Raw genomic sequence first — 23195 nt, 5'->3', positions numbered from 1 at the left:
TATTAGTGACAGGAAGTATTCCTAATTCCTGGCACCTGTAGATAAAATCATTGTAATTATAGACCTATCGCCTTGCTCGACGTGAGTAGCAAAATTTTGCGGCTTTGCTTCTGGAAGAATGCAAGAGCTGGGCACTTGAGACGGAAAGACTGCAGAAGTTTCAAACTGTTTTTAGAATAAAAATTATTATTTCTTTGAACAGCCTTATCTTGTCTCTTTTCCAGAGGCAGTCTTATCAGAAATGTTTTCCAGTCGTAAACGTGGACTGTATAGACTGTTCAGCCACTTTTCATAACGTTAACCACTCTCGACTTTGCAACAAGCTTACATCATCTGGGCTTCCTGAAGGTCTACTTTAGCATCGTAATGCACTTTCACTTTGACACATATATACATATTAGGACGAATGCCTCATTTGAATTTGTCGTTAAGAATTACTTCGCACAGAGGCCTCGGGCAGGACTGCGTATTATCTCCCTATGTTTCTTCTTTGAGGAAGGTCATTAAGAGGATCGATTCCTTTCCTCCATGAATGGGCCATTTGATGATCAAATGTTTGGCCTACGCCGATGACCAATCTTCAATCGGCCTCCAGTAGCTAATAACTGCTATTCAGAGTTACACTATTTTCTCCGATTCTCTCCTCACATCTCTGTCCTCTCTCAGAAGTCACACTACCAGCTGCACCTCCTCAGAGGTATTCTACCTTTCCTCTCCTTCCCCCAGAAGCTTATTGTCTCCAGAGCTCTGGTTCTCTCTAGGCTGGACTTCTGCAACAGCCGCTTTTTAAATCTGCCTGCTTCTACTCTCCGCCCTCTGCAACTCATCCAAAACAGAACTGCAAGACTTGTCCTTGGCCTCAAGCCTAGGGATCGTATCTCTCCAGGACTGAAATCGCTGCACTGGCTCCCAGTGGCTGCGAGGATTAAGTTCAAAACCCTCTACATTGTCCACAAGGCCTTCTGGGGCCTGGGGCCTCAATACTTTCAACTCTCTCTTCCTAAATATCTTCCTTCTCGAGCTCTTCGCTCATCCACTTCCAACTCTCTCAGGGTCAGTCGCTTCTCCAAGCAATGAGATGGCGGTAGATCTCTTCCTTCTGCTGGGGCCTCCCTCTGGAACAGCCTCCCTGCCTCTCCAAAACTTGAGGAGAACCATCTCCGGTTCCAGAAGCACCTCAAGACCTTTCTCTTTGCTTCTGTGTTCTCTCCTCCTCTTCCCCTGCTGAATTCCTGGCTGAAACTGAAACTGCACTGCTGACCTGGCTACCCTCTGTTCTTGGGCCCATGTCCCTCCCTGCCAGATGTACACCTGCACTGATTCCCCCCACCCCCGGGCAACCCTTGTACTCTGGGGCTGTGTCTGTATCCATACAGCCCATACCAGCACTTAAGACCCGATGTCTGCACTTACCCTGCACCTGCCACCAGCTGGCTGCACTTGCTATTTATTTTTCTTACTTATCGACTGTTTATCCTATGTACTGCACTTCCCCTCACACTCCACTCCCCTCCTCCTTGCACTTGCGCAATCTCAATGTCTCCTGGCCTAGTAAGATCGCCGTCTTTGTCTTCCTCTGTTCCCCTTCCTTGTCTTGTCGCCCCTTGCAACACTTGTGTATAGGCGTGTTATACATGCCATATCATATCAATAATGATATGATACGAAAACCGAAAATAATTTGTTGTGCACTCTGTTTAGGTTTCATGCTAACCACCACCCGTCTGGATGGAAATGCCCTATATGAGGAATTGAGATCCAGAATAACCACCTTTGCAGCACAGAAAATGAATCCATTCAACTTAAGGCAGATTCTCCCTGCTTCTGGTTATCAACGTTCGTAAGTGCGAAGTGCTGCCAAGTGTCCTCTATCACCCAGAGATCTTCTTATGAGAAAACTGGGATCAATGTGAGTGCTTAGGGAGTCTGCGATGGTTCTTACCTGCATGCCTACCACTGTATTACGACTTTGGATTTAGTTAAGATCACTACAGATCGGAGTGCCATGGAACCTGCGACTCTTCTATTCAAGATCGCAGACCCCCTGGCCGACTTACTGTTTGTGGAAAGAGTACCCCAAAGGTGAGAGGTGAATTGGGGCTTGTTAGGCTACATGGCTGATCTTGGAGTCCGAGGACATTCTCAACCCAGGATTAACTAAGAGGAAGGGTTGGTGTACCAGGAACGACGATATTCAGAAGTACAGACTGCATGAGGACCTTGCTTCAGAGAAAATCCAATTGGGGGTTATCCCGCCATGTCCTTTTAAATTACGGGTATGAAATGGTGTTCTCCATTTTTAAGGGTTTGCTTAAATGCACTGCCTACAAAAGAGCAAGCTGGGATTAGAAGTGAGCTAAATCCCGCTGATTTGTATCTGTAGATTTTGTGTCCTTGATAACGAGATGGAGACTTAGAAAATGTTTTATTTATTTAAAAAGAAAAAATATATTTGCCGAGCTTGTCGACGGAGGAACCTTTTTTTAGAAGATTTGTTTACAACGATGAAACCTTGTATTCAAAGGAGTTTTGGTCAAGACTGTTTTTTGGAACGAATGTTTCTTGGACCTTAGCCCTGATATGCTTTCTTAACTCTTCATTGTTAAAGCAGTTATACGAGACTCGTTTTAAGCCATCATGAATGGCTAATACCTCGTTTAGCTTTGCTATGCCCTATTAATGCAAATTATGTTGTGTACTTTTGTGATTTAAGTGCTTTTTTTCTCTTTCTTTTGTGTAAGGTTTATTTATAAACCAATTCAGAAATTAAAAATAAACTTCATTGTATACTGTTTGGGAGTTTTATTTGCTGAAAATGCATTATTATTGCAGATTTGCTACATGCCCCTATTTTCTGTACCTCCTGGGGCGTTTCGAAAGCTTACCAAGAGTTTTCTCGGCACATAATGTACAAGCTGGGGGAACAGGAGACTTGAATCCTTAACATACATCCCTGGAGAGTGACGGCTAAGGGAGAATGCGAACTAAGATGGCCGACCGGCCAGGTGCACCAACCAATCCCACAGTTATCACACAGGTGAAGCCGGTGAACCAGAGTAGAGCCCAGCCAGTCCTTGTGGGCTGTCGGAGTAGGTGGTAGTGGCAGGCCGTTCGAGCGACAGAAGAGGGCTGGTGAGGTGGAGTTGGAAGTGCTGGGGGTGAGAGTGGGATAAGGAACACGAGGCGGTGGAAAAGTCAGAAGGTAAAGGAGCGAGCTACACCGGAGGAAGCACAGCAGGTAACGGGCAGGACGATGGAATTAGACAGAACAGAAAGGTTTCTGTGTCTCAGGTCAGCCCTAGGCTGGAGAACAGAGGCGGAATAGTCGAGGGCTACCGTGCTTGGGAGGTCCTGAGTTTGGTTACAGGAGGGAGACCGTCCTTAATGATGAGCAGGGTAAACCGAGGTGGCAACATGGCCATCCTAAGCACTGACATCTTTGGGGCCCCCCTCCACCAAACCAAAGAAATGAAGTGATTCCAAATACGCATGTGCACTCGCTATAAGTCCCCTTACCCTCTTCATTCTTGCTCTAACCAGAACGATAACAAGTAACATTTGAAGGACAACCGTAGCAGTCTACGAAGAGGTTACTTCCGTTCTAGTATAGATACAGGAGACTTTTTTTATCAATAACATCCAGGAAGGTATGCAGCCTGTAGTAATTTAGGTCCGTATGTAAGAGGTACATGCAACCTAGAATACAAAACTCACGTTATCTGCCTTACAGAATGCAAAAGTGATAGAGGGGACCAATTGGAAGGAAGGAGAAAGCTACACGTGCCATAGCCTGGATAGTGGATGCAGATTAGAAGCTACCAGGAAGGTGTCTGTATCCAGACAGACTGAGATTAGAAGTGGGACACTTGTTTTCAAATAGTGTTGTCATTAGAGATCAAAGGAACATGTGCCTGTAGTGTGCAATTTATCAATGTTCACTATTATAGTGTAAGCATCACTGTAGCCAGTGAAACCATGAGTGGGACTTTTTTGAAAATCATATCCTGAAAAGGAAATCACTCTGTAGGGCTCACAGTTTTGAAAGGTTTAGGGACTGGCAATTTTGAGAGGTTAGGCAATACAAGATTAAATGAGATGCCCAGGATCACACACTGGTTAAGCTGTGAAGCTGTTGCACCACCTCTGCTTTCTTTTCCAGTTCTTAACATTAACTAAAATAATCCAATTTTATAAAAACTGACTTGGAAAGTACACAAATCACATTACCAAACATGACAATTTTAAAAAATGTAATATTACAGAAGTATATAATATTTAACAATCTGGGGTCGTCTTTTGTATTTTGAAGCATTAAATACTTTCAAACCACTGATTTGTGAAATTGTAATTAATAAATGTGAAGAAAAATCATTGACCTTTTTATTTAAAAAAAAGCAAACCGTTATTTTGTGTCAAACAAGCTGATCTTTAAATATGCTTGCCTGAGGCCTGCAACATCTAGTCCGCTCTCTTCTGTCTACCAACCCTTCCACTCAAATGGCCTACATAAGAAAAAGGATCAATGAATAGCAAGTGGTCGAGGTGTGCAGGAGCGGTTGGGAGCGCTGTTACTCTACCTTTTTTAATTAAGACTTACTGTTCCTATACTTTTATTTTAAAAAGAAACTCTTACGGAATGAAAGTGTAGGAAGAAGTTGAAGCTTGCACTGAAGGTTGCATTAAACTGCAGGCGCATTTGTTTGTGGGGGTGGGGGGTTATATAGCGCGTGGGATGGAGCTTGGTGATGGTCCCTGGTGGCAGGCCAGCAGGGAACATAGTTCCACTATTTCTTTTCATACACTTCAACTACTGGTAATGAGTTCAAAAAAGCCACCAGCATGCGAGAAGGCAAACATTGCAGAAGACAGCACAGTAATGTAAGAGATAATACATGATTTGACCAGGATCATTGTATCGTCTGCTGGCAACGTCAGGATACAAGCATGAACACTTTGGTTCTACAGACTTGAATTTGGATACTTATTTACCACTTGGTTTAAAGGTCTATGCTCATCATTGGAGGTGTTTGCCTAGGTTTTGCAGCACCCCATCTGACCAAACCAATTTCAAGACCTTCATCACATTAATCTATCTGGTGAAGGTAGATTGCTGATAATAGCACCGGTTGTGTTGCAAAACCAAGTACATATGCAGGCAGGTTTATAAACTTCAAACATAGGAAAGGCTCAGCCCGCTTTGCTGGAATGTGCTATTCTAATCTTGCATATGAACACATATCTCTGCAATGAGTGCTTAAAACACTGAGCTAACTTCTGAACCATTGAGGCACTCAATTTATCAATATGCATTTCAACTTTGGCTATTGCACATGATCAACATAATTCCCTCAGGAAGGAAAGAATGCTACCGGAGTTGTGCCATAAGGAACACACATACTATGTATTCCATAGTGAAAACAGAAAGCATTACATAATGAATTGGTCAAGGCCGAATGTACTTGTCAAAACCAAGAGGCAATAGGTTTAGAGCCTCAGCAGCATGCCATAAAATATCCTGATGTGTGCTATTTAAGTCTGGTGAACAATAGAATCTTACTTGTGTAGATCAGACAGACTTGTGGGGCCCTGGGAAAGTGCCCCTTTTGCCCTGCATTAAAAACGTCTCTGGGTGTGGAGAAGCTACATCTATATCTGCAGTTGGTCGAGCAAACAGCCAGACTGTGACCCAGCACCTTTGATAGAAGTAGGATCGCAGTGGGGTTCGCCATGCCCTGGAGAAACCTGCAGCGGAATACTGTGAGACTTTCATGGTTCAGGAACCCCCGGGAAATGATTGGGCAGGTGGGACACTATCACCCCCAGTGGAAGGTTTGATTTCTTCAGTATGCTGCTGTATCGTCCTTTTTGTTTTGCCTAAGTAAGTGAAGTGTAGTGTAGGGAGCCGTACTCCCGAGTCCTGTCTTTTTTTGTATCCTATGTGGGCCTCCTGACAGGCCACATGCATATCCATTTACTCTCTCGTAGGAGCAATCGGCCTCTGTCTGAGTTAGGTGGGATTAACTCTGCAAAGTCCACCGAAGTGGACAAGCTGCCACTGGAGGTTTTGGCTGCAAATGTGGCAAATTACCGGGTTGTGTTCTTCCCCATCAGAAGTCGCTTAGGACTTAATTGGGGATAGGAAGATTTACCACCGCTCCTCGATGTTCCCAGAGGAAATACCTCTGGCAAGTGCTAGCGGTATTTCCACCCTTTTACCTCATTTACCATGGAGCGGTAGATATGGCCGTTATTCAATTACTGCCATTGTTTCACCACTGCCGCTGTACGCGTAATGACCCCCAATGTCCCGTTGCAAACCCTAACCGTAGGTTTGACCGAGGATGTTTTGGCTCATACCCGCAGTAGGGTAAAGCTGAAGTCCCTGAATTTGAGAAAAGGCTGCCATCAACCTGTGGTGCCATCACAGCCAGATGTGCAAGGTTTCTCGCCCCGGCGAGATGGAACCTGGACCTAATGGACTTATGGTCCTGTTGTGCACTTAGACCGCATTTCCATTGCTGATACGGTCTGCGATTAGGTCTTATTTTAGCAAACTCGTGTCATCCAGCTCCTTAAGAGGTAGGGCTTAGCGGCGTCACTGCTTAGGACCTTTGTACTTGCAGATATCACTGCAGAAACCTGACCCCAAACGGTGACATCACTCCAAGAACGCGCACTCTGAGACATCGGCCTACACATCCGCTGCTGGACTGTGGCCTGAATCTTGGAACCGAATGCCACCCTCCTACATCACTGTAGGAATCCGATGACCTCCATCACGCTTTGGCCAGAGCAAAGAAAGATCCAATCCGTCTACTGAGGCTTGCACCCAACCACTCTGATCTCGCATGTCCCATTGCCTCTTGCAAGCTTTTACTGCCCAGGTTCCATGCACGCTTGCACCCTGATCGTGTCCTTTACACACTTATCTTCTGTGCACCGTAGGTACAACCGTCTGCGACTTGCTGATGATCAGCTAAGGGACTAAAGGTTAAAAGTAATTGATTGCATGTCAGTCGATGACATGGGACTGGACTGTGGACGCACACTTAACCTTGACATCTCAGCTGTTCCTGGTCTTTGTGCCTGGGTAGAATGTGCACTGTTGCTGTTTGTACTGTACCATGTCTGTGTGCGAGGGGGGTGACACTTGTACTATACCTGGTCTGTGTAATAACTGTTCTATGTGTGAAAGAAGCTTTTACAACCTTTCTGTGCTTTACTGTTAATGTGTGGCTGGAAGATTGCACTGCTGTTGCCTGTCAAGTACCTTTTTGTGGCGAATGACATTTGCAATGCTGCGGCTGTGCTGCTCCTATAACAATATTACTGAATCGGCAGGTGTGCTGTTGTTGGGCAGAATCCCGTGCAGTGCACCTAGGGACCACTACACACAGTTAAGACTACAGGTGGCAATACAAGTTTTACCTTTGGTACAAGCATGTACTACTATGTCATAGTGGTAGCAGTGGCGGAGCAGCCAGGCTTATCTCAAGAGTATATGAGCAGTAGCAGAGATTACACAAAGGGACCACAATTCCTGTGACTCAAGCAAACACTGACTCAAGGTTTCAGGTAAAAAATATAAGTACATTTATTTTTAAACCATTCGTTATAAACACAACACTTCTATTAAACGTCAATAAAAAACACACGTTAAATATACTACAACTAACCAATTCACTTTGTACAGTAAGTCTCAAGGTAAGTACCCTGTGTTGGCATGAACCGGTGTTAGGTACAAAAACAAGTTACCGCGGATACGATTGCGATCACTTTTTGACAGTTCAGTCTACTAAACAAACGCGTATCCGTGACATGAAATGCTACCGGGGCAAAAACACACTTAGCACCTGAGATACCCAGAGGGAGTTGGAGGCAAAAATCACAGGCAATATTTTGGTTAGGCAGGCAGAATCAAGAAACACTCAGGAGTTCAAAAGTCAAAGGGCCGGAGCCAGGGTCGAAAGACACCAGGGCCAGTTGCCGAAGATCACACGGTCTAACAGTTCACGATTCAACGGTGCCAAAAGTACTTCGATATTGTCAATGTTCAGAAGCAACATTTATAAGAAGGAGGGAAGACAAGGACAAGCCTTGGAGATGAAGAAAAAGGGGCTCACCCAGTTTCCTCAACAGAACACAGTACCTTATTCCAATGGTGCAGCTGGTGCCCTGGCAGTTGTTCCTGTTGGTTTCCCGCAGACCCACGATTCCTGGAGCTTCGTCGAGAAGGACGTCTGAAGGGGGTCTGCACCACACAGGGATGAGGCCTGCAGCAGCGACGCGGTATAAAAGGTGCGCTCCTTAAAAACAGGATAGGCTTTTCAGGTGGCTATCCAGACCACTACAGCAGTGTGCTGCGATTTGGACCACGGAAGAGGATCCTCTGGCTGTAGAAGATGAGCTGGTTATCCCCACCAAGCTCAAGGGAAGAAGACTCCGGACTGGATCTTCTGAGTCGTTGAAGGGCAGATAGCTCAGGACTGCAGCAGGGCTTCACCGGGACGGGGTAGTTGCGGCATCCGTCGTTCTCTCCGCTTCTCTTCGGTTCCTTGTAGTTCCAGTGGCGACTCTGACTTCTAGCCCAAGAGAGCTGCCTTTTATGCGAAAACCCCCATTCACGCAGCCTGGCTGTCAATCATCCAGCAGGGGTGTTGTCCAGCCCGGACAACTACCCTGGCCAATCATGACAAAGTGCGACTTGGGTTTCCTAGGATACCCTGTGCAGGGGGTGACTACACCCCTCCCTCACATTCAGCCCACTTAGGCGCCTTGAAGGGCTTCTGGGCAGAAGCCTGCCAAAAGACAGTGAACAAAGAAGGCGAACCTAGTTTGCTGCGCAAAGTAAAACACAAGAAGGACTTTAACAAAAAGAAATGGCGAATAAACCCAACCGTAGCCAAAAGAAAGACTATTTGGTCAAGCGGATTTATGTTCGAGGCTAATATAACAGCCTAAAACAATACCACGTTTATCTAATATAATTGCGGTAGAAAAGTTAGGGTAGATACCACTGCCACCAGCCAAGTGTAAATGTTAAAAGAGCAAAACAGTGCTCTAAGAGGTACAGATGAAAAGGGATATGAGTTAACCCTTCCCAGTACTCCATGGAAGATGGGGTGTACTGGATCTGTGGTAGATTGACTAAGTAAAGTTAATGGTAACTTTACCCTTTTCTGGGGGACAGTAGTCGCCTCAGAAATGGAGTCGAGGGAAGTCTGAAAGACAACCCTGTGCCACGGCACTGAAGTTGCGGTGTGACCCACACAAAGAAGGGGGCTACTGAAGTGGTGTACTTCAGAGTCCACAATCGCAAAAACAGATGGAAACACATAGAAAAACACAGGTAAGAGTGGGGGAAAAGCTCTCACTCTTACCAAGTGGAAAAAAACAAACTCCAGAAGTCCAGCAAAGCTGCTGGGGAACTCACGAGGTTTGGGAAATTAGCCATAAATGAGAATTCTCCCTAACAGCTGTAGTTAGGGAGAATTCTCTTATAAGGCTAATTTCCCAAACCTCGTGAGTCCCCCAGCAGCTTTGCTGGATTTTTGGGGTTTGTTCTTTTCTCCTGCTAAGAGTGAGACTCTTTTCCTCCCACTCTTAGGGATGATTTGAGGTATGTCTTTGACTCTTTGTATGCTTATAGGCTATGGGGCCTTTGACTCCATAGGGTATCATCTATTTGTTATGTGGGGTACACAGCACCCTCAGTGCAATAACACAGGGGTGTCATAGTGACCCCCAAACATAGACTTCCTACCCTGGGAGTGTCTACTGTCTCCCAGAGCATGTAAAGTCACCATTGACTTTACTAGTCCAAAATTGTGAACATTACCAGTACAAACCATCATATTGTGGAAGTACTGGAAGGGGTTAATTTGATTGCCCCTGGGTTTGTTTTCAAGGGGGCACTGTCCAGTCCCCCCCATGGCGAGTTTCTGGCTGGTGGCAGTGGTTACCCTGCAAAATATTCCACCGGAATATTTCCTATGGTATTTTCCCATTGATTTTAAACGCACCACTTTTTGGTGCAATGTTAAAAATACCGCCGGTTTATTTATTTAATATTAAATATTAATATTAAATCAACGGTTGGGTCTTTTTGCCAGAACTTTTTTCTAAAATGTCGTTCGTGTCCGTCTCTGTAACTCTAACCAAGGTCGAGTCCTTTGTTCCACTTTTTGGCGGGCTTCTCCACAGAAGCCCTCCAAATGGTGCACTCTGTCTGGGTTCCACAGGAAGGGTGGAGGGGGGAATTGGCACCCTGGACTGCGTTGCCTTAGCAACCCAAGTCGCACTATATTCCGATTGGCCCATTGGTGAGCCGCCCAGCTCACCACTTACCTTGTTTGAGTGACAGCTAGGCTGTTGAATGGGGTTTTTTCTGCATAAAAGCAGGGCCTTTGGGACTGGAACTTCAGAAGTCGCCACAGGACCTAAGAATCCGAAGAGGGAAGAAGCTGAGCCATCTGCAACAAACTCACCACTTTCCCAACGACAAGAGAAGATCTTCTGCTGGACGAGTCTTCTTCCTTTGAGCTGGTGGGATCAACCAGTTCGCCCCTTTCGCCTTCCAAAGACGTCCCTTGGCCGAATCGCCCGTGCCAAGCACCCCGGCGGCCGGATAGCCAAGCTTCACCACTTTGACAGCGAATAAAAGGAACGCACCTTTTAACCGACGACCTCCGCGGCTGGTTTCATCCCTGGGCAGTGCAACGACTCCAAGTTTCCTCCTCGACGAGATCCTCTCTTCCCCTGCTCGAAACAACGAACTGCAACCACTGCCAGGAACAACTGCCACCGCTGGAGCTTCCTCTCTCTTTAAGGTACTGTGTTCTGCCTGGCCTCCCTTTCTTCGGTTTGCCCAAGGTGACCCTTAAATCCTTGGCTTTCCAACTGGGTTGGCCCCAGACCTTCTAACTTTAAGTTCTTGAATACCCCAACCTCTTTTGAACATTTTGCAAAGACTTTTAGTGCATTTTAAACTGTGTGATCTTGGGCACATTTCGCTTTGGCCCATTTAAAGTGGGCCTGGCCTATGAACTTTGGCTCTACAGTGTATACTGCCTTTACACCCTTGCTTTGAACTTCTAAAAGTGTTGGGACCCTTGTTTATTTCTATGCTCTGCCTTTTTCTCTCCCTTTAACTTAACTATTGGAGTGTCATCTAGGTTACGCGCTCACATCTGTTTTAACAAATCGGGGTGTTTTAACTCTTGTCTAATAGTTATCAAGTGAGGTGTGTATATTTTACCTGACTCTGTTTTAACTTGCTTTTGATTTAGAGTGCTAGTGTATTGCCTAAAGTGTGTTTTAAATAAATAATTATATACTTTTGATACAAAGCTCTGGTCAGTGTTTGTTTGCTCTACTGTGTTTTTAGCCCTATTGTGTATACTCTATATACTGCCCTACTCTTCTTGAGAGAAGTCTGAATGCTCAGCCCCAGCTACCAGGTAAATCTGGGTGGTGCAGACTGCTACCAATTGGGTTTACTGCTTACTCCCGTAGCCTTAATCTTTTTCCAGTGTTCCCTAAGGGAACTGCACAGGATTCTGCCTAACACAGGTGAAAAAAAATAAACTCCAGAAGTCCAGCAAAGCTGCTGGGGGACTCGCTAGGTGAAGGAAATTAGCCATAAATGAGAATTCTCTCTAACAGCTGTACACAGTTCTTTTTATGTAGTGTGAGAAACCTGAGGGTGTCCTCACTCCTACGGTTCTACGTTATTTAATCGTGGGACTTTTCATTGCTGTTTTTTTTTTACCGCAAATTCTTTGTTAGAAAAAAACCCATTTAATTTTTTTTTTGTGGGGGTTAACCCCCAAACCCCCCGTTCACTTTATTTATTTTTTTATTCCCTTACACACATTTTTTAACTCCCACCCCCCAAAAAGAGTTTTTTTTCGAAAATAAATTTGCGGTAAAAAACCCCACGATGAAAAGTTCCGCCGCGATCTAAGAACGGTATACCACTCCTACTCCCCCTGGATCCTCTTCTTGGATGGCCATGGAAAGGCCATCGCTTTTGTATCCTGACCGTGGTGGTGAAGCGAGGGAGGATCACCTGGGTGGAGGGTCCTTGGGGATTGGGAGTGGGGTGCCACAGGCGAGACTTGGTATCCCCCAGCCCCTATTGAAGACCAACCCAACCCTCCCCTTTTTTTTTTTTTTTTTTTTTCTCCTTTCCTTTCTTTTGAAGAGGCGACAAGGAGTGATGAACACTAAAACACCATTTCACCACTCTAGGATGAGGAAGATGCCTGTAGAGTGCTTTAAAGGTCAGGCATGTCCCTTTTAACTATGATCAGGCAAGCCCAATTGAGCATCACATCCGCAACCTGTCAAGTGGTTGCAGGTACATAAAGGGAGACCAGTGGAGCAGCACAGGTAGCAACAAGGAGGCCTGTGTGGGATAGACTTGAAAGGGACCCTTTCCGAAGCAAGCAGCTGTGGTGGGACCTGAGGAGGAGCCAGGATGCCGGCCAACAGCCAAGGCGAGTTGGACTGTTAGGCTGCCACAGGTGTGGGAGCCATTGTGCCGAGGAAAGAGCAGCTGGGGCTGCGAGCAAGCAGGAAGGAGAGAGGATGCCGTCTGTGTCCGCACAGAAGCAGTGGAGTTGCCTGCGTGTGCAAGCCAGCAGCCGGTGTGCAAGTGCGGCTCGCAGAGGCCGGCTCGCCGGCCTGCAAACCAGAAGGGAAGCAGCAGGAGCCACCAGAGCCGAACCCAGAGGAACGGTGAGTGTCTGGGAAAAGCCAGGGCGCTCATAAGTTACGAAGTGCTGTATGAATAAAAACTTGAAACCAAGCTGATTGAAGTATATTGAATAGCACATTGAAAAACCCCACAGTCGCTGAGATTGGTGGCCTAAGCCCTTATGTGTCCTTCTGGGTCCTGGCTTTCTGTCCAGTCGCCATCTGCAATCACCCTCCCCCTGTAGTTGCATTCGGGTTACCACTGGCCTGTGCTGTCCCACAGGCCTGCATTTATTTATTGGCCGGTGACCACTGTTTTCCAAGTGGTCTCTGCCAGGCACTTACCTGTTGCCTTGCAACTGACTCTCTGGCACTCCCCCGGTCCCCCCTCCCCCAATTCTGGAACCTGTAGCACTTACCCCCTTGCCTTGTCCCTTCTCTCTCTGCACTTGCATGTTCCGAATGTTCACAAGGCCTAGCAGGACAGCCTTTGTCTTTGTTCATCGTTGTTCTTTTATTTGCCTTTTACTCCCTTGTTGCCTCCCCTTTGCCCTGTGGGTGCTTTGAAACACAATTTCTTGAGGTATAAGTGCCTTACAAATGCACAATAAATCAAATAAATAAATAAATGAAAATCTGAAACTAAGCATATTGAATACCGAATTGAAGCAAAATGGGGAAACTAAGCACATTGATTGTTGAACGGAATAACACATTTACGGGCAACGCTACTAACTGATGAAAGTCAAAGGGGACAGTGCCCATGTAAAAGCAACTTATGGAAAAGAATGCAAGCGTGAAAGTGTGCAAAGAAAAGGCGGCGCATGAGTAAGACCATCATTAAGTGAACTCTATACATGAATATAGTGTGGCAAGGCCAAAGACTGGCAAGAGGTGTGTGGCATATTCTAGCCAAGAGGCAAACCGGCAGGAGCCAGGAGAGCGTAAAGCTGCGCACAAAGCCAAGAGGCCAACAATGGGAAACTAATGGAATGTGAATCTGTGCACAGGGGCAGCTACAGCGAACCTGGGTGGATTGAAGAGCCTAGGGTTCATGGTTGCGTGACCTGTGATGGGTGGACCGTTTGGTCTAACAACTGCACCTGTGAGCCCTAAATTGTGAAAGCCAAAGACATTATTGAGGAGGTAGAAAGTTGGTGAAAAGGACGCTAACCAAAAGTTGCTCTTGTTGTGAGTTAACAGTGAAGAGCAGTATTGTGAACTGGGAACCCTCAAGACACTGTATATTGTGAAACAAACCAATGAGAAGCACTCTACTGGTGATGTAATCCAGGAGGAGGGGCAGGTGGACCTAGAGTTGTGTTGAACTGTTAAAGACTGAAACAAATATCAGGTGCTACGTTGAAGTCTTGGTAAGGGAACCCTGAGACCTGATGAATTGCAAGTACTGGCTTGAGGACGGAGCCTCAAGACCCTTTTCCTTTTGAACTGTGGTGTTTTCACCTTGTGGAAGGGAACCCGGAGGTTTGAGTGGAACTGTGTTGCATTGAACTTGGGAAAGGTAACAGTGAGATTTTTGTGGAACGTTCTTGAACTTGTGGTAGAAGAGCTAAAAAGGAAGATGAGAGCTGGAAGAAGCTCAGAACTTTGTGTTGATCACCATTTATTGTATTATTGACATCCCTACACATGGTTTAGCTTTTGAGGGCAAGGATATGTTTTGGACACTTTGAACTCTTTGGCTCAGACTTTCCTTGGTTAATTTCAGGTAGGGAAATCCCACCTCAGCACAGGGAAAGTTAGGCCTTCTGCCATCTTGACATTTGCTTTAATAAACCTATTTGTTTTACATTTTGAATCCCTTGTCTGTTTCATGCTTCACAATGCCTTCACAATAGTTGTGAGACATTGCCATTTGAGGGTAAGAAAGTTCTAGCTTTTTTGATTTGTAATAAATATGTTTGTAAACCATTTCTCGCATGCTGATCAGACCCGCTTTGGTTAAACGCCATGACAATGCATAGGGCACACATGTGCCCTGCTGCATCCGTTTCCTGAGATCTGCAGCACCTGCTTTCAATGCCACAGGACAGGTTCAAATGTCACATGTACATTCCGGCAGCTGCTGTGGCCTAAAGTCACTGCACGCAGAGGCTGCATTTATAGTCTGCACATGTGGTCTAAAACATAATGGCGTTCTTAACCGTATGGTGGCAGTATAAACTCTTAGAATGAGCCTCACTTGTTTTTGATATGGTGACTGATAGAAGCTGTGAGAAACCTGAAGGTGTCTCACCCGCTAGTCCCCGTGTATCTGTCATCCAGTTGGCCAGGACACGGCCATCGCTTTTGGATCCAGTTCCTGGGGGTGGACCAGCGGGGGAGGATCACCTGGGTAGTGGAAGTGAGACACCGGATGGTGAGATGCAGTATCCCCTTCCCTGTAACACCTTTACTCCATCCTACCATAGGATTCTTAGGAACTCAACCCCCACCCCCTTTCCAACACAAACGCCTTCTCACAGACAGCTCACTGTGAGAAAAGACAGACTAACACCCGAGCCATATAACTGACATGTCCCAATACAATGAATGGCCAGGCAGGGTCACTGATCATTACACACACCTGACTTATTACACTTCCCCACACGGATAAAAGGCGGCACACGACAGCACACTCTGAGCAAGGCGAAGCACACAAGGAAGCATCAGTTCCAAGATGGAAGTTTAATGGAAGGTGACATCCTTGTACTTAAACTGAAGCTCTTTCAGATCTCGGAGTGCGCTCACTGCTAAAGCCTAGCCTTCTTTGCATGCAAGAGCCACTGAATCTTGCATCATCCCCGGCCCAACGGAGCCGGGTGGTCATCACTTTCTTTTAGAAGGACCCCAGCGTTGTGTTGAGCCAGCATAGCCACTTAGTGCCGAAGGCCCGTCTCTGCTTCTTCGCACCAGCGACTTCCAAGACTTTCAATGTTGCCAATCGAACATCGCCTGCTGAGTCCAGCATCTTCAACTCACAAGCCATTGCTACTGCTGAACAGCACTGCATTGTGGGAGCTGCCCCCGCCGCTTTTGAACTTGACACCCACCCAGTGCAGCAAGTGCACAACACTAGTTCAGCGCCGAAGAAGCCTTGTTCCATGCTGTTGAGAACCAACGAAAGAAATATGGTACTGTAGAGAGGCGCAGACCCCAATATCCACTTTTTGAACTATAGAGACTGATGAGCCCCTTTTTGCATATTATTCTACAAAACCTATCCTTTTCCAAGTGACATTATTGCAGTTACTTTCCTATTCACCCCATATCCATTTCCCAGTGTGCTATCACATATATTTTCCACATTTTCTGTGTTGTTTCCACAGGAGTGGGTTTCTGCTAGGGTTTCCTAATTTGCATTCTTAAATGTTTTATACATTTATATGAGTCCTTAAACATATTTTAACACACAAATGTTTAATGAATTTGATTGATCCTTGATTGGGCATTTGCTTATTCTGGGGCCTTTGTATTATTGCTGCTTGAGTTGCTACTGTTATCACGTTCACAACTCTCTAGGGGATAGCCTGTCCTTGGGCCACATTACCACAAAAGACGAAGGAGGTGTGTCTCTTGATTGTGCCCGTTTAGGCTGAGAAGGCACTTTAGACACTACTCATCCCTGTGTTCCTGCAGTAGTCATTTAGTCACAGCACTCTCCTGCGTTTTTCATTGGAACAGCTTTAATGTACCAGGACTGAAATCTCTGCACTGGCTCCCAGTGGCTGCGAGGATTGAGTTCAAAACCCTCTTCATCATCCACAAGGCCTTCTGGTGCTTGGGTCCTTAATATCTTCAACTCTCCCTTCCTAAATACCTTCCTTCTTGACCTCTCTGCTCATCCGCATCCAACTCCCTCAGGGTCAGTCGCTTCTCCAAGCAACGAGTTGGTGGTAGATCTCCTTCTTCGGCTGGTGCCTCCCTCTAGAACAGCCTCCCTGCCTCCCTAAAACTTGAGGAGAACCATCTCTGGTTCCGGAAGCACCTCAAAACCTTTCTCTTTGCTTCTGCTTTACCTCCTCCTCACCTCTGCTGGCCTCCTGTCTGAAACCTGAACCGCACTGGCTACCTGGACACCCTCAGATCTCGGCCCAGGTCCCTCCCCTGCCAGCGTCTCACACCTGCACTGCCCACCTGGCAAACCCCGCACTCTGGGACTGTTTCTGTATCCCTACAGTCCCCGACACCTGTTGTCCGCACTTACCCATGCACTTGTCACATGCTGGCTGTTACTCACTTACTGGTATCATCTTGTACTGCACTTACCACATGCTGGCCGTTATTTATTGTTATCATCTTTTACGGCACTGTCCCTGCCCCCTTCCCACGCACTTGCGCAATCTGAATGACACCTGGCCTAGTAAGATCGTTGTCCGTCCTCTCTCTGTTCCCCTCCCTTGCCTCATCGCACCTTGAAGCACTTGTGCATAGGCGAGTTACAAATGCCATATCATATCATACCATACCCCTCTAATGTACGCCATTTTGTCTCCCCAGGCTTGGCGCTGACATTGAGGATACCACACGGCTCAGTTACTGTGTTGTGGCGGCCAGTTTTGTGGCTTTTCAGTTCATGTTCTCGGCTGTGAGTCCACACCTGTCCTCGCTGCTCAGCCAACGGTACATGGAGTTGCCTGCGGGGAAGAAGTGCGAATGGGACTCCAGGTAAGGTGGTATGTGGGTCTTGTGTCTAGAGGGAACTGCATTGGGGGCTGCTGAGACGGGTCCAGAGATTCTGGTGTGTGGCGATATGTGGAAACTATCTCCGTTTGTCCGTAGAGCTGTGCACGTGTGAGGTGACTCTCAGGTAGACCTAGCCATCCATGGCCTCGACGTGCCACTGGTCCCCAATAGGTTGCGAGGATGGACTCCCAGGCTAACCTCGAAGAATGCTTGAATGGGTAAAGAGCTACAATCTAGCACTTGCCAACATAAACCCACAAGCAGATAATGTAGTATTAGACAGTTTTCTTAGAACCTAAATAACATTTGCCACCAAGAAAGCACAGCGATAGAAAATAACATGAAGAAAGTCAGATGCAAATTGTCTGTTAAATTAAAGTCTGTTAAATTGTTGTGAAATGCATGCCATTTTACTGCAGCAGACAGTCCAGTTCACCAATTGCCGCTCCTTGGGCTTCAGGCGAGCAAAGTGGGCTTTCCTCCAGAGCTTTGAGTGCATGGCACTGGGCACTGATCAAGAATACACCAGGGCCTTCCTGTAGGAAAGGCTCTCGTGGACAGGGATTTCGCAGTGCAGCAAGATTTACACACCAACTCGAGAGGTTGCAGGCCAGGGTGCTGCACTTTACCCTTCGTACTGCTGTTCTGCAAAGACCAGAGGGACTGGTCAACGCCCTTAGTATCAAAGGGGATGGGGGGGAGGGGCAGGGTAACAGATTTCACACAGGTCATGGTGGGGAGGCAGCAACCTGGTTTTTAGAAGTCCTCGAAGACTGATCTAATCCAATGGCTCCTAAAAGGTAGGTGCAGGTAAGTGTCCGGTCCGGGTTGTCCTGCAGGTCCTCTAGCCGCCTTGACTCTGAGATGAGCCGCTGTAATTGGCCTAGAGCTAGGTGGAGTGGCCCAGGGGCAAGGCCACTTTCTTTGCGGAAAGCCTTCCGTGCAGGAGGCTTTATAAGTGAGCCAAGGGATGAGGATAACAATGGCACACACACAGGTGTGGAGGCGATGAGGGTTGCAATGCACCCTCCCTTCAGCCAGCAGTCTGGCATTACTTCTGAGGACTGCATGACTGGGAAGGAAGTGCTCAGCCTCCATGATAGTTTGGGACGCTCCCAACCATCAGACCTGCCAGGCAAACCATGTTCTATGTACCCACAGCCCTCTTAGAATGGCCAGTCGGAATGCCTACCATGCACAGAGTTGTGGCTGGCACTGAAGACACCAGCTCCCGCAGCACGGCCTGCACTGTGTACCATACAGGTGCCCTCCAAAACAAGCACTGCAACTCCAGCCCTGATGGCTAAAACCATTTACCTGACCACCAGAGGCTAAAGGGTTTTAGACACATAGGCCAGCCACGCGACGTGTAACAGTAGGACTACTTGCTCCATTTGCGACTTGCCTTGGGTGCCATCCAGTCTTTAGGATGCCTGTGTTTAGGGCTTGTGGCCCCAATGGCCCACTCAAGGTCCTGAAACAGGGAAGGTTGAAACTCTGGTACCAAATGGTTCTCTGGCTTGTGCAGTGACAGCTACAGGTAGACTGCCTCCCTCTCAGTGTTACTTGCAGGTTTTGCTGCGGATTCTACTGCAGACAGGATCTGGGCGCCGCAGGGTGTTTATAGGAGAGTCCTTGCAAGGACGTCCAGCAGAATCTATAGTAGCGAGGGGATCCCAAAGGACCTGCCGGGTTTCAGAAATCCTATATGTATCCTAAGACAGGGCAGGTACACTCTGTCCTTGCATGAATCATAAGGGTTGCAATCACAAAGTGCATTCATTCAGCGTTCCAACTGTTTACCCCAGCCAACCTGGAGCTTAGCGTACAAACCTGAGAATGCTGGAATTGGGCCACAAGGAGGAGGGTGTGATTTGGCATCTGCCAAGCAGTCCTTCCGGGTTATTCTCTCCCATCTGCTCACAGTCTGGGACCTACATCATGTCTGATCATTTGTGCGTCTGGCAAAGACTGATGCTCTCATTCCTTTCACAGCCACTCACGCCAAACTTTATCAGTGAAAGGAATAACGTCCAGCCAGGTTTATACAATCTGCTGGGGCTTTACAGGGCTCATTAAATCGATGACCCTGCAACAATACTTTCTCATCAAATACAGTTTGCGCTCAGGCAACAATAAGGCTCCAATTTCCCCAGTGTCGAAAAAGGCAATGACCACCAGCCCCCATCTGGGGAAGATGAATACGTTTGAACAGTGCGAGAGTTGACACAAGATAGTATTGTCAACGACTCTTCTTCATGTTTACTGTCCCTTTAAAAACCGAGACGAAACAATACATTTTTGTGTTCACATTTTTCTCTCTTCTCATTTTTTCTTTCTTGTTAATCGGAATACGAAGTCTGTAGCAGTTTACACTTAACACTACACCCAAATATTTAGTTTGTATGAAGTGACAGAACCAATTGTGAACCATTCACTAGTGCTGTTTTTATGTCAGTATGATCATTAATTAATTGTGATTTGTATCTTCATGTTCACTTTTCCTTTTTGAAAACCATTATTTTTTTAAGTAAAACAAACGTATTGATTTATCTTTTTCTCTCAATGCTTTTTGACCTCATTGTCGTAACCCTCATCGCGATTGGTGGTGGGTACTCGTAGACCCATATTCGAGGATCACCAACTGTAGAGACCCGATAATATGATTTTTCAATAGCCCAAATAGTATAGTTTATTGAGTAAACTACTTGTTTCCGCCTTCGGAGAACTGCACCGCGGTACACTTCCTTGTTGACATGTCTCATTCCTTTCACAGCCACTCACACGCCAAACTTTATCAGTGAAAGGAATAACGTCCAGCCAGTTTTATCCAATCTGCTGGGGCTTTACAGGGCTCATTAAACCAATGCACCAATCCTGTTTGCTTCTGTTTGCAACCCGGTGTTCAGCAATGAGGATTTGATGATCGACTGGACGCTCCCTCAGACGCAAGAGGTGGTGTGTGGTCTGACGGACTATTTACAAAGGCGCACAGACATTGTACATTGACTTCACAAGCAGGTGCCATCCATCACTGTATCTTCATTAGGTTCTCGTCACATACGAAACCGGCAGGGGTAGAAGGATAGTTCTGGGGGAACGCGTTTGTCTTGGAAGTAAGACAACACAGAGCAACATCGAATCCCGGTCCCGCCATTAGAGATTGGTTTCCGGTTTGAAGCGTGTTTATAAAAGATGAATTAATGAAAACAAATGATGGCTCTTTTGACTGTACACTGAGCAGCTATGTAACCCTACATTTGACCCCTGGGGCCACCAAGACTGAGCCCTTTGTTTGGTCCTGTGGGCGAAAAGCTCGAGTTTGTACCATCAGTGTCTAGGGCACTGCCGCATCAAAGCCCTGGGTGAGACCCCACGTCAAGCTGCCTGCCAGCATCGGTGCCACAAGGCCTCTAAATGTTTGGGGTCCTAAGCGCTTAGACTCTGTCACAGTGGAAAGTGTTGCAGCCCAGCCCCGCTGAAATGATTAGAGTGGTGGGGGCAGCAGTCTGGACCCTGCTGTTCTAAAACAAAGGACTTTTCCAAGTAGCTTGCATACATACAAAGGGTAACGTGATTATATCGAACTAAGCCCCTCGCCCCCCTTTTTTTTTGCCCCACCCCAAAGAACTACCATTCCCAACCACATATGAACAGTTTTTAAAAACATTTTATTTTATATGTTTTGGGTTAGTTTAAACCATTCGTTCGTTTTTTATTCAATAATATCACTGCATACCATACAAAGGCTGTAAGTATTTCTATAAAAAAAAAAGTATCTTATTTAGAGTCCATCCAAAGTCACCCTCCCAACGGTGGTTGAGCCGTGCAAATGTTCCTACTGGTGCAGCCGAAGCTGCAGTCACTTTTTTTGTCCTATGTGGCAATCTTTCAGCCATCTGGAAAAACCCTCCCCAGAAGGTGCTATTTCTGCATTTCTGCCATCCACCCCACTTCACCACCTAGTTTCTATTCTATAAATTCCTCAATTTTCAATCAATCTCCTTAAGAATGTGATTCTCCATCCGTATGCGCAACTACATGGATGTTCTCATTTTCATGCCAAAAGGAACCCAACTTCTTGCACTAGTGTCTTAGTTCCCGGCTCATTCCCCACCTTGTCTGATTAACCGCAGACTCTTGTCTGCGCCTTCTGGATCAGGTCGAGATCAGTGCTCTGCACCTAGTGGCTCTGACCTGCAATCCTTACCCTCGGCCACCATAGGCGTTCCCCCTCTCCCGGCCCATGTTGGCTCACTTTGGGGGGTATCGGGGAACTATCCCTAGAGAGGAAGACCGACCCAAAGACATTGTGAAAGTGTGTCAAGAGCTGAGGCAGGAAGTGACGAGACTAGTTTAGTACAGCCTGCTAAACAGAAATTGTGAAGAGAAGAGACATTGCCATGATACAATGAGGAGAAGGGAAACCGTCTCCTGATGCAAGTTGCTTAGAATAGTCACAGGGTCGGGTAGAACTAGATTCTGACGGCGGGCTGATTCAGCACCTTAGTTATTTACATAGGTGTTAGGGAGAAGTCTCATAAATGGCTGATTTCCCTTAACTAAAGAGTCCCCCAGCAACTTTGCTGGATTTCTAGGATTTCTTTCTTTCACCTGGTAAGAGTGTGAGCCTTTTTCCCACTCTTACATGTGTTTTTGCTGTGTTTATTTTTACTGTTTGTGTGATCTTGGGCACTGGAGCCTCAACTACTCCATGTGCACCACTTTTTGTGTGTGTTACACAGCACCTTCAGTGCAGTGACACAGGGTGGTTTTTTGAGACTTCCCACTGACTTAATTTTTCTGGGGCCGACTCCTGTCCCCCAGAAATATGTAAAGTTGCCATTAACTTTACCTTAGTCACTTTAAACCACAGACCCAGTACACTCCATCTTACATGGAGTATTGGAAAGGGTTAGCTCTTATCCCTTTTTGTCTGTGCCTCTTGGAGCCTTGTTTCACTCCCTTAACACTAAGACTTGGCTGGTGGCAGTGGTAACTACCCAAACTTTTCTACCACGATTATCTTATATAAACATGGTATCATTCCAGGCTATCATAGTAGTCTCGTACATAAACCCGCTTGACCAAATACATTTTATTTTGGTTCCGGCTGGGTTTATTCACCATTTCTTTTTGTTAAAGTCTTTCTCGTGTTTTACTCTGCGCGCCAAACCGGGGATGATTCCTTTATTCGCTATGTTTTCGCGGGCTTCTGTACAGAAGCCCTCCTTAAGGCACCTGATAGTCTAGAGGGGCAGGATGTGAGGGAGGGATCTTCGGACCCCTGCCATGGGTTGCCTTAGCAACCCAAGTGGCACTCTTATCTGATTGGCTAATGGGACTGGCCTTGCCAGGCCAGCCATCCTGCTGTGTGATTGACAGCGAGGATGTCTGAATGGGGGAAAACTGCATACAAATCAGGTCTCTGGGACTGGAAGAGCAGAGTCGCAACTGGAACGAAAGAAGCAACGAGGAACTGGAAGAAGAGGACCCCTACTGCAAATGAACCGCCCGGTGAAGCCCTGATGCAGGTCAAAATCTCCAAATCTGACGACAGAGAAAATCCTCTAGGAAATGTCTTCCCTTGTGCTGGTGGGACCAACCAGTTCGCCCAAACTGCAAGCCAGGACCCCCCTTCTGGTCGAATTCGCTGTACAGAGCTACAGTGGGCCGGATAGCCAGGAAGGTCGGACCCTGCTTGGATTTTAAGGAGTGCACCTTTTATTTGTTGATTTGCTCTGCTGCTGGTTTCTTCCCTGGGTGGCACAGGACCCTCCATTTTTCCTACTTCGTGTCAGTCTGACAGT

At 46.6% G+C, this 23195-nt stretch overlaps 1 protein-coding gene across 1 annotated transcript in view; it reads left to right on the top strand.

Annotated features, from left to right (window-relative positions):
* Positions 1 to 23195, top strand: part of LOC138447824 (TLC domain-containing protein 4-A-like) — a 332257-nt gene that overhangs the window by 71866 nt on the left and 237196 nt on the right. Inside the window, exon 2 of the mRNA XM_069604211.1 lies at positions 17200 to 17367. Within this exon, the coding sequence (XP_069460312.1) occupies positions 17200 to 17367 (168 nt within the window). The remainder of the gene's footprint in view (positions 1 to 17199; positions 17368 to 23195) is intronic.

This window comes from Ambystoma mexicanum, chromosome 3q (genome assembly GCF_040938575.1).
Source record: "Ambystoma mexicanum isolate Mex_15411 chromosome 3q, UKY_AmexF1_1, whole genome shotgun sequence".
NCBI lineage: Eukaryota > Metazoa > Chordata > Amphibia > Caudata > Ambystomatidae > Ambystoma > Ambystoma mexicanum.
This window is presented reverse-complemented; position numbering and strand designations above follow the sequence as displayed.